Here is a 12,642-nt window from a genome sequence, read left to right as displayed (position 1 = left end):
ACAATACAAACATAAGCTAAGAGAAAAAAAGAAAGTCATACTACACCAGTCAGATAGGCACAGAAATCCAAGACACCAAAAAACTTTTCAAATTACTAAAGGAACTCACAGACACCAAACCCTACCGCCCCTTCCCCCCCAGCCAACCAACTGGCTGAATTCTTCAGAAATAAAATCTCAACAGCTAGAAACACCTTCACCGTGTTCCCAAACCACCTCAACGAAATCTCGATACCACCCAGAGAAAATGAATCCTACGGCACAGACAGAAACTGGTCAGACTTCCCAAAACATACAATGGCTCGATCTAGACAGACTGTACAAAAAATACAATCATGCAGCCTGTGACCTCAAGTATCCCCGTACATGTTAAAAGTTGCCAGCACTAGATTCCGCACTCACCTCATGCGGTGGATTAGTTACATGCTCACAGAGGGCCAATTTCCACAAGAACTTACCGAAATCCTCATAAACCCCCATTCTGAAAGACCCAAAGGGAGATACAGATCAGCCATCCATTTACAGACCTATAGCCTCACTACTGCTGTACGTCAAGCTAATGGAAGGTCTCATAGCAAAACTTCTCACCTAATACTTAGAAAACCAAAACATACTTCACCTCTCACAATCAGGCTTCAGAGGCAACTACAGTACAGAAACACTTCTAGTCTCTCTCCTAGACACAGCCAAACAACACCTAAGCAAAGACAAAAAAATGCTACTCATATAACTCGATTTCACAGTGGCTTTTGATCTAGTCAATCACAACATCCTACTACAAACATTGGAGGCAATAGGAATCACAGGCAGAGTCTACAATTGGTTTGAAGGATTCTTCCACGCAAGAAGATACAGAGATAAAGCAAACAATGAACAGTCAGAATCCTGGAACAACCCCTGTGGAGTCCCACAAGGCTCCCCACTATCTCCAAAACTCTTCAACCTTTACATAGCCAAGACATGCTTGGATGAACTAGGCATAACTTCAAATGGCTACGTAGTTGACATCACCATCCTCCTGCCTTTCGACCAAACCACCCCAACACAATGAACAAATTACGCATTGTACTAGAAACAGTGTCAAAATGGATAAGAGTCCACAAATTAAAGCTGAACCAAGACAAAAACAAATTCTTACTTCTAGAAAAAAACAAAACCCCAACCATAACAAACCTAGAAATAAACTCCATTACATATCCCATACAACCCAACCTAAAACTGCTGGGAATAATGATAGAAAGCTGCACCATGCAACTTCAAATAAGCAAAACGGTCCAGAAGGCATTCGCAGCCAAGCGCGATTTAAGGCAAATCCAAAAATACTTCAACAACGAACAATTCAAACTCTTGGTACAAGCGCTAATCCTAGGACTCCTGGACTATTGCAACATCCTATACCTGTCATGCCCCATCAACATGCTAAAACAATTACAAACAGTCCAAAATACAGCTCTTAGACTGATATACTCATTGAAAAAATATGACCAAATTACTTCCATTTTCCAAGAATCACACTGGCTCCCAGTACAAGCACACATACAATGCAAATTCTACTTCACCCTATTCAAAGCCCTAAAGGACCTAAATGGAAATGGGCCAAGCTATCTGAGCAACTGACTGCCGCCTCTCCAATCTGCTGACCATGACGCCCAACTACAAAATATTCAGGAAAAAACTTAAAACTATACTATTCAAGAAATTTGTCAAATGATCTAACTAAACCTGATCGACCCTCCCCAGATCCCAACGCATACAATATCTATTAATCTTGTAATCTCCCTGGGAATGCCCAGGCCAATTCTTGTTGTAAACCGCCTAGAACTGAAAGGTATTGGCAGGATAGAAGACACCAACGTAATATAATGTAATTATCAAATCTGGCAGAAAGAATATTTTAAAAAGATATGTATCCATAAAGTGCCACTATACATTCTGCAACTGTTTAATCATAAGCATTTCATTCAATTAAAACCGAGTGTTTTATTCATAAAATCTGAAAAAAAACTATTGCAACACTGAAGATTGGGCCACTGGGTACTGAATAGTATAATTGTTAAGTGTGACTGGGTCCTGAAAATTGAGTTAACTTAGAGACAACAAGGAAGCAACCCTCTTGCATTTGGTGACACTATAGAAGAATAGACAGGACAGTGAAATGTGCTGGATTCTGCTTTCAAACACTGAAAATTACTGAAGCTGTGAAATATGTTTATAGAATCTCTTCATGAAAAAGGCAGTCAATAAATCCAAATAATAAATAAATATATTTAGCATTTTACTATATGTAATAAAACTGTGGCCCTTTCTCTGCCATTGAAATATGGAGAAAGAGCATAGGTTATTGGACCACAGGAGAGTCAGTGTGGCAGTGGGTGTTCATAGAATCTCTTCATGAAAAAAAGCAGTCAATAAATCCAAATAATAAATAAATATATATTTTACTATATTTAATAAAACTGGCCCTCTCTCTGTCGTTGTCATATGGAATACTATGGAGAAAGAGCATAGGTTATTGGACCACAGGAGACTTAGTGTGGCAGTGGGGGGGTTATGAGCATGGTTTATAACTGTCTTATGATTTTTTTTTTCTTTCTATAACAAGGAGACTGTCAGGACTAAATTTAGCTGGTAATAGTAAAGGTGATATTGCTTTAGATCAGTGGTCTCAAACTCAAACCCTTTGCAGGGCCACATTTTGGATTTGTAGGTACTTGGAGGGCCTCAGAAAAAAAAAATTAATGGCTTATTAAAGAAATGACAATTTTGCATGAGGTAAAACTCTTTCCTTTTGGCTAAGTCTTAATAATAATATTGTCATTTATAGCTAAAAAGACATATGATCAAGAAACTGTTTTATTTTACTTTTGTGATTATGATAAACATACCGAGGGCCTCAAAATAGTACCTGGCGGGCCACATGTGGCCCCCAGGCCGCGAGTTTGAGACCACTGTTTTAGATAGAAAGCACATTTTGCAACTGGCATATTTTAGATAAATAGAAATAATGCCCAACGATTGAAGCAGCAAACTGAGAAAAGAGAAGCTAGGGCTCAAATCCTGCTGATACTCCTTATGACCTTGGTCAAGTTACCATTGCCCCTTTACCTCAGATATAAACTTAAATTGTAAGTTTGTTTAAAAGCACATATCTACTATACTTAAATGTGATTATCTTTGAGTTAACAAATGGAAAGGCTTGAACTAAGGCCCAGATTCACTAAAGGTAGCGACTCAGTTGCTGTTGGCCGATTCTCTGGCCGATTTTTCAAACAGCGATTGATTCACTATCTTGTTTGCATGCAAATGATTTGCACTGAGGTGCAAATCATTTGCATGCAAACTTACAGAGCAATTCGGGTCTTAGGGAGGAGCCCAAGGCGCCTGAGCCAATCAGGGCCTTAGGCCCCTCTCTGTGTATCACATGATGCACCGGGGAGGGGCCTAAGGCCCGCATTGCAGCGGGAGCAGGCTGGAGGAGCATGAGGGTTTGACGGAGCACCCCTCCTGCTCCCATCTTAAAGGTACAGCAATGGGGGGACTGATGGGGGGGGGAGGGAGCAATGGCAGGAGGGAGTGGGCATCCCTCCTGTCATATGTTTGTTTATTAAAAACTTTATATACTGCATAGCAGCCAAAAAATGGATCCAAGAGGTTTACAATATATATTTCACATCAATTAAGAAAAAACTCAATTTAAGAATAGAAAAGGAAAGTTTCAAGTTTATATAAAAATTTGATTAATCGCCTGATCATATATTCAAGGCGATGTACAATGCTAAAATTGTGTTATAACTTATAAGGTGAACTGTCAATGCTACAGACATAACTTACAAGACTAGGAAAGGCAGGGATAGAAATACATTAATTGATAGTAAATAAGACAATAAAGAGAAGCAACACAAGGAAGGGTTTAGGAAAAATCCGAAATTTAAAATGGGCAAAAAATGGGTTTTGTTTTTAAAAATAAAATAAAGTTTGCGATCTTGACTAAGGGAACTAACAGTGAAAAGTATCTTTAAAAAGAAAGAATTTGGGCTGCGGCAGCGATGGCAGGAGGGAGTGGGCATCCCTCCTGCCAATTTTTTGTTTCTGTTTTGGGAGGAGGGAGGGGGGCGCTTTGTCAGGGGGACGGCTTTTTTCTTTTTATTTCTTTTTTATTTTTTTTTAAATTGGGCAGATATTTTCTGTGTGTAATACATGCAAAATATCTGTGCCATTAAAAAAGAAAAAAGAAAAAAATAAACAGGCAGACTTGTCGGTAACACAGTTACCGACAGGCCTACAGGAGTCGAGTTTTAGAATCGTAAAACCCGATGCAAAACAGCCAAGCAAATGTTAGTGAATCAATTGCGTGGCTATTTGTAAGGCCGCATCAGGAAATGGGCGATCAAGGGGGAAAACACGCGGTGGGCAGTTTTGTGAATTGGGTTGGATTGCAGCGATTGTCAGGTTTAGTGATGATCAAAAACCACTTGAATGTGATTATTTTTGAGTTAACAAATGGAAAGGCCTGAACTAAAACCAATAAACCAAAATAAGAGTTAAAATAACCCTTGCAGATCATTTGTTTTCTACTGATATTGTTAAAATCTTTGTATTTAGATTTGAGTATTGGGCGATTTCTCTGTAGTTTCTGCTTCTGCTGTGGTTTCTGATAAAATATTCTATTTTCCAAATCTAGGCTGTAAAAGCCAGTTCTGAGGCCACTGAATTGCTACAGAATATTCGGCAGGCAAAGGAAAGAGCTGAAAAGGAACTAGAGAGTCTGCAGAATCATGAAGATTCAACAGATGGCATGAAAAAAAAACTGTTTGAAGCTGAGGTGAGATAATCAAATCAATTATTTGTCTAATCATAATAGCACAATATACTTTGCTGCTTTATACCGATTTGGGATTGAAGAAAAGTTTTCATGAAGTACAGTTCTTTCCATGTTTTCTAAAGTACATTTTCATTGTTTTAACTCAAATTTCTTTGAGGGCTGCAAAATAGCTGCAGTATTATAAAACATAGCTTAGAATTTTCTAGAGAGCTCTACAGTGCCTTAATCTGGGCTACCTCAGTTTTTTTTTCTGCAGAGCCTAATTGTCATTTTTTTTCTTTTTCTGAGTATTTTTTTCTGCTTAAAAAGTGCTTTTCACAGATTTTTCAAAATACATTTTTATATTGAAAAAGAACAGGCAATGAAACAGCAAAATAATAATATAAATTTTTTTAATATCCCACAGTCCATTACCTACCCCCCCATGCAGGAAAAATTGAAATTCCAGTCTTGGTATACTCTTATCCAATTGCCCACCCTGTGCATGTGTGAGTGCTTTCCTGTCCGACACTCGCTCGTGGTACCTCAGTTCTTCGTTTACAGCGGAGCAAAGAAATCTGTTTTTGACTGAACTCTGTTCAGTCAGCATTGTCTTCCCGCTTTATATTTCTTTTTATTAGTTTCTAGTTTTTACTTTTGTTTATATAGTTTCTAAATAATATACCTCGGGCTTTAGCTTTGAGGATCTTTCCCTGAAGGGACTTCATTCACCATTGAGTTTAATCTCACTGAAGAGATTTTTCCCATGTTGAAACCTAATACAGGGTTTAAAAAGTGCTGCAGGTGCAACAGGCCTATTTCGATAACTGACCCACATAAGTGGTGTCTTCAGTGTTTGGGCCCTGATCACCAAATTGAATCGTGTATTAAGTGTTCCATCTTACAAAAGTGTTCCATTAAAACCCATCGTATTCAAAGGGAGAAGCTGTTCGGCTCCGCTATGGATATCAGAAATACTTCAGAGCCATCATCTTTGAAAACTCCTTTATCGGCATCGACATCGGGAAATCTCCTAGCATGGGGGAAGCCAGTTTCTGAGTCATCCTCTTCCCAGCAAGTGTCGCAGGTCTCTACAGCATAATGTAGACCGTACATCTCCACCCATCGATCTAAGAATCTGCAGGTTGTCTCTCCTCCTAGGTCTTTCCTCTCTGAGACAACCTGCTGCACCGATAGTACTGGTGCATGCTGCTTAGCAGCCGTCACAGGCCTTGATGGCCTCGAGTCTCTTGATGCAGGCCAAAAGATGTCATCATCATTCTTCTGAACTGCAGTGTGTTTCTCCCATATGGGGGTACATCTTCTGTCGGGTCACCCATACTGAAGCAACCTGCTGCGCTGACGGTACTAGCTGTTGAGCAATCACTACTGGTACCTCTTTTTTTAAGTTCGAAGATTTTTTTGAGAAAAGCTCAATGAATTTTTCCACAGAGAGATTGCCACTGTTTTTAAGTCGCTTTGCATGTGTCTCCTACACTCAACTCTCTTGGTACCGGCCCAACTTGATCATACCACTGCGAGGCATCAGGGTACAGATACCACCGATCCATTGGAGCACCGAAATACTGCTTAGGTATCTTCTTTGAAGCATCATGGTTCTATCTCTCAGTGCTGATCTTCCTCAAGGCATGGTTCTTCGCTTCAAAGTTCCACTTCTTCTCAACAATGCTCCCCTTCAAGACTTCGAGCTGCTACTTTGGGTCATAAATCCTTCTCTTCAGTGAGGTGTTCCAGACCAAGACATCGGAGTTCCTCTTTTAGTCGACCTCCTCTTTTGAAGAGGCATCAGAACTTCATCGATCCACTACTGCCTTTTCATTGGACTGGTACCGAAAAGTCATAGGACTTCTAGACATGTTTTCCCAGAAGTTTTCTCAGATTAGAAGTCTGACTTGGAGTGTGGATTTCCCCTCCCTGAACCTGAGTCTTTTGATGCAGCTATTCCCAATAGAAGATCTTCTCCTGAAGAATTCTCCTTTGCAGCTTACCTTAACCAGTTGTGCAAAGATTTGTTTCTTTTAATGGAGACTGATGCTTCATTTAATGCTGACTTTCAAAATATATTGAACTTTAGTGGACCTTCCAAAGATCGCTTCAAATTGCCATTGCATGAACTGTTTAAACAAATCCTTTTCAGAAATTGGGAGATGCCTTTAACTGTCAAGGCTGCTCCAGGGAAGATGAATTCAATTTACAGAATTTTTTCTACTCCAGGATTTGTTTGTTTTTGTTTTATTTATAATCTGCCTTTTACAACATATTCATAAAAATACACAAATGACATTACAATCATTTTGCAAAAAAATTAAAACACCACCAGATTACATGACAAACTAACATAAGAACATTAATCTCTTCAGACAGTCTTCCTATCCTAAACAGATAAGCTTAATGAACATGCCATGAACAATCACAGCAGTGTCACACTGCGTATGTCATACAATAGAACAAATAGTGTTTTAACAATTTTTTGAAGGCCTGCAAACTCTTTTGTTTCTTAATGAAAGATGGAAGCTTATTCCATTCTTCTGGATCACTACATGAAAAATCCTTTTCTCTCACCATCTGCAAACTTAGCTCCTTTCTAGATGGTACAGCTAAGTTCTGCTGTGTTGCCAAATGAAGCTTTAGCATCCCAACTTAGGGTGATATGTAATCCATCAAATATTGTGTGGCAAACCCTTGCATACTTGAGTAAACCAGCAGCAATAATTTATACTTTATTCTAAACTCAGTTTCAGTCAATAGAGCTTACACTAATAATCTGTTACATGTTCATTTCTTTGAATCTAGAACAATACCGGCAAAATGGAATTTTGTGCTACCTGAAGAGATTTTAACACTACTATTGGAACATCTAGCAGTACCACATTGCAGTAATCAAGAACTGGAAGCACCATTTGGAGAATGGTTTTAAAATCTCCCCATGACACATATTTCATAATCCATAACTTGCACATCATTCCTTATTAGTAAAATCAGCCCTAAAAAAATATTTTCCTTCAGGAGTTCATGCCTCATTGCCTCTGGGATGTGAAGGCCGTACTATGGACAGATTTGGATGTTGCCTTTATCAAAACTCTATGATGTTGCGAAGAATCCTTAATTATACTTTCTACATGTCTTTATAACTTCAACTACCACAATCCTCTAGGGAGATATTTATTCGTGTTCTGTGGTGATAAATGTGAATAACAACTCAATATCACAGCTCTAGGGTATACATATTCAGGGCTTCCAGAACTTGGAATACGAGGAACGACTTAAGAGACTGGGATTGTTCTCCCTTGAGAAAAGGAGACTGCGAGAGGATATGATCGAGACTTTCAAAATACTGAAAGGAATCAACAAATTAGAGCAGGAAAAAAAATTATTTACAATGTCCAATGTGACACGGACAAGAGGACATGGACTGAAGCTGAGGGGGGACAAGTCCAGGACAGATAGCAGGAAGTTCTGCTTCGTGCAGCAGGTGGTGGACACCTGGAATGCTCTCTCTGAGGAGGTTGTTGCAGAATCCACCATTCTAGGATTCAAAAGCAAACTAGATGCATATCTCCTTACGAGAGGCATAGAGGGATATGAGTGACTAGAATTATGCCAGGTGTACACCTTATTGGACCTCCTCGTTAGAGAGTTGCGTGGGGACAGAAATCCCACCCGTCCCCGCGAGGAATCCCTCCGTCCCCACCCGTCCCCATGAGGAATCCCCTCTGTCCCATCCCATCCCTGTAAACTTCAGAAATAGTTATTTCATTTAATTATGCTACTGAATTAAAGGCTCTGGTAGAAACCCATTTACAAATAAGCAAAGAGACTTTATTAATTTGGAAATATTAATTGGGAAGAATACATACTTTGTAAACGGGTTTCTACCAGAGCCTCTAATGTAAATATAAATACTCAGCTAATGAGAACCCTAAGCTGTCAGCTGAGGACTTCCTTTGCAGTTGATCGGGGGTCCCTTTTGCCAAGCTTGGCAGGCACCAGTAGCGTCCCTGAGTCACAGATGCTGGCACCTCAGTGGCTCATGGATGTTGCCAGCGACTGCTGTGCTTGGTGGAGGGGAGTTCTGGCCGTTTCTAGAGGAGGTCCTCTGCTGGCGGTGCTTGGGGATCCCCACCAGTCAGTACTTCAACACTGTAGAAATAAAACCAGAAATGCATTTCCTTTTCTTTTGAACACAATATAAAGACATCTGCTATATACATTTCCCAAAGCTAACATATTTTAGTCAATAAATTCAATTTTACCTTTGTTGTCTGGAGACTTATTTTTCCATAAAGTTGGTCCCAGTTTCTTTTTTCCGCTTTCCCATCTTTTGTAAATTCTTCTGTTGCTGTCCATTGGTTCCTCTTACCATGGGTCCAGCATTTATCTCTTTCTCATCTTTCGTGCCTGCCCACTAGTCCCATGCCCAACATTTCTCCTTCTATCACCCCTCTACAGCACCATGCCACATCTCTTTCTCCATTCCCTTCACCACTATGTCCAACATTCCTCCCTCTTGCATCCATTTCAATATGTCCACTGTTCCCTTTCCACCATAATATTTCTCCTCTCTTCTGTACCTCACTCCCTCCCTATGACCAAAAATTTTCCTTTCTTCCATTCCTGTGTACATAACTATCTCATTCCCTCCTTTCCTCTCTCCCAAGTTCATTGCATTCTATGTCCAAAAACGCATTCCCTCCCCACCTCAACATCTCTTTCCCAAGTTCATGCCTTGTGTCCAAAAACGCACTCCCTCCCCCACCTCAGCATCTCTGTCTCAAGTTCATGCCTTGTGTCCAAAACGCACTCCCTCTCCCACCTCTTTCCCTCCCTTCCTCCATCCTCTCTCCCAAGTTCATGCCTTGTGCCAAACACGCACTCCCTCCCCCCTTTTGTGTTCCGCCTCCCAGCCCTCTTCTGCAAGCAAGACTTTGTACTTTTTGCATCGTATCGGTAATTTTGGAGCATTAAAATTTGGTGCTTCATTTTGTGCATCACCCAGCAATGTCTGGGCATTGCCCGGCGTGCTCATTTTAATATTAATTAGCTCGTTGTACTGCATTTCCATAGTATTCTCGGAGGCCTTAGAAGGCACGAAAAAGACCATGCAGAGCCATTTTGTGCATTGAAAGCTAAAATGTTTCTATGGTAAACCAGTCAGAACTAGTTTAACATCGAATGTTAAAGTCACGATAAATTTTGAGCATCAGTGTATGGATCTGTCTTCTCATCTGTATGCTGGAAAAGAAATCTGTTTAAAATCAACCTGTTAAATCTCCCCCGCCCCCTCAGCAACGCAATGGCTGCGAGCTTTAGGAAAGGGGATGATGGAAACAGAGCTGGTCCAAGGGTAGAGAGCACCTGAGGTGAACCTTCAGCTTAACCCGCCTCCCCCTCAACTAATTTTCAGGCCCCCAGTCCGCAAGTTCCCCTGCCCAGATTTTCATAATTAAACTCAACCATCTTGATCACTATAACACACCTAGTAATGTTTAAAATAAATAATCACAAAAATCTTTAAAAAAATGTAGGTTAAGCATGTGCACATGGTTCTTTTTGACTGTCATGATCTATTTGAACTACAACTGATCTTTGCTGCCCCAGGCAATTGCCTAGTCTTACCAATGGTTGGGCCGGCCTTGGATGGAGAATATTCCAAAGCAGATAAGAAAGGCCTCCAAATTTCTGTGACATGATCTGAACGCAAGGTTAAGAGCAGGAGAGACAAAGAAAGCTGCCTGGAAAAGCAGAAATATATAAAATCTCATGGAGTTCGAGCCGCGAGGCTTGTCTTCTTTTCCCTACCTGCCCTGATGCAGCACACAGCCAAACGGAAGTCTTCCCGATGTCAGCGCTGATGTCGGAGGGAGGGAGGGCTTTGCTTAAGCCCTCCCTCCGACATCAGCGCTGACATCGTGGAAGACTTCCGGTCGGCTGTATGCTGCGGCAGGGCAGGTAAGGAAAAGAAGATGAGCCTCACGGCTCGAGTGCATCCAACCCCGCAGGATCCCTGCGACCCTAGGGGGTGTCCCCACGGGATCCCCGTGACCCAAAGGGGGAACCCGCAGGATCCCCATGGGTCCCGCAGGATTCCCGTCATCCCCATTCCCGTGCAACTCTCTACTCCGCCTGTGCGGATCGCCGGACTTGATGGACCGAAGGTCTGATCCGGAGATGGCAGTTCTTATGTTCTTATGAATGGGGCCCGAGGGAAATCTGGTCACAAAGGGGTCGCAAACCGATCGGTACATGATTGGTTTGCTTTGTGAATATAGCTCATGGTTTGTCACCAGGGAGGCTCCCCTTGCACCTCCTCTTTTCTTCTGTTTAAGTGGAGTTTGATTGCTTTGATACTAACTGAAGGAGAAGCTATTCTTCACTGCTGAAGGGGAGGAGTTGAGAGTTTTGTGTGACACCCTTCTATGTTCATGACCACTGGGAAACAACGGTTACAGTACAGAATCCTATGTCTTATAAGATATAGAAGTTTAACGTGGTAAGAACCTAATCTTGATTAACGAGATAAGAACCTAATCTTCAATTATACCCTCCCTGGGAACTCCATTCATCGTGTAAGTGTCTCCTCTTATCTGTACCCTTCTCCTCTGCTGCAAACTCCAGACTCCGTCCCTTCTGTCTTGCTGCACTGTAGGTCTGGAACAAATTGCCTGAGTCAGTAGTCAAGTTCTGTCTCTGGCAGTATTCAAATCTAGGCTAAAAGCACACTTTTTCGAGGCTGCTTTTATCTCCTAACTCATACTCTCTTGTATGTTACATCATTCCCTAACCTCTATTTATCCTGTTTGTTTTAATTAGATTGTAATCGCTATTGAGCAGGGATTGCCTTTTACATGTTTAATATCCAGCACTATAGAAATGATTATTATTATTATTAGTAGTAGTAGTCTTTAAACACATTTTTCTTCTGGGCCATTTTAACAAGGCCAAAGCAGAGAAATTTAATCAACAGGGCATGGTTCCAACCAGGAAATGTAAGTCTAAGGATAGGGACAGTCAGTGAGAATATAAGAATATAAGATTGCTGTTGCTGAGTCAGACCAGTGGTCCATCGTGCCCAGCAGTCCGCTCATGTGGCGGCCCCCAGGTCAAAGACCAGTGCTCTAAATGAGTCCAGCCTCACCTGCGTATGTTCCAGTTTAGCAGGAACTTGTCCAACTTTGTCTTGAATCCCTGGAGGGTGTTTTCCCCTGTAACAGACTCCGGAAGGACGTTCCAGTTTTCTACCACTCTCTGGGTGAAGAAGAACTTCCTTACGTTTGTATGGAATCTATCCCCTTTCAGCTTTAGAGAGTGCCCTCTCGTTCTCCCTACCTTGGAGAGGGTGAACGATCTGTCTTTATCTACTAAGTCTATTCCCTTCAGTATTTTGAACGTTTCAATCATGTCCCCTCTCAGTTTCCTCTTTTCAAGGGAGAAGAGGCCCAGTTTCTCCAATCTCTCACTGTATGGCAACTCCTCCAGCCCCTTAACCATTTTAGTCGCTCTTCTCTGGACCTTTTTGAGTAGTATCGTGTCCTTCTTCATGTACAGTGACCAGTGCTGGACGCAGTACTCCAGGTAAAGGCACACCATGGCCTGGTACAGCGGCATGATAACTTTCTCCGATCTGTTCGTGATCCCCTTCTTTATTATTCTTGGCATTCTGTTCGCCCTTTTCGCCGCCGCCGCCGCACATTGCCTGGACAGCTTCATTGACTTGTCGATCAGAACTCCCAAGTCTCTTTCCTGAGAGGTTTCTCCAAGTACTGCCCCAGACATCCTGTATTCGTGCATGAGATTTTTGTTACCGACATGCATCACTTTAC

The 12,642-nt window shown here is 41.4% G+C and overlaps 1 protein-coding gene across 1 annotated transcript in view; it reads left to right on the top strand.

The window, feature by feature from the left end:
- Positions 1–12,642, top strand: part of CIT (citron rho-interacting serine/threonine kinase) — a 702,016-nt gene that overhangs the window by 152,276 nt on the left and 537,098 nt on the right. Inside the window, 1 exon segment of the mRNA XM_033956569.1 lies at positions 4,682–4,822. Within this exon segment, the coding sequence (XP_033812460.1) occupies positions 4,682–4,822 (141 nt within the window).

This window comes from Geotrypetes seraphini, chromosome 8 (genome assembly GCF_902459505.1).
Source record: "Geotrypetes seraphini chromosome 8, aGeoSer1.1, whole genome shotgun sequence".
Lineage (NCBI taxonomy): Eukaryota > Metazoa > Chordata > Amphibia > Gymnophiona > Dermophiidae > Geotrypetes > Geotrypetes seraphini.
This window is presented reverse-complemented; position numbering and strand designations above follow the sequence as displayed.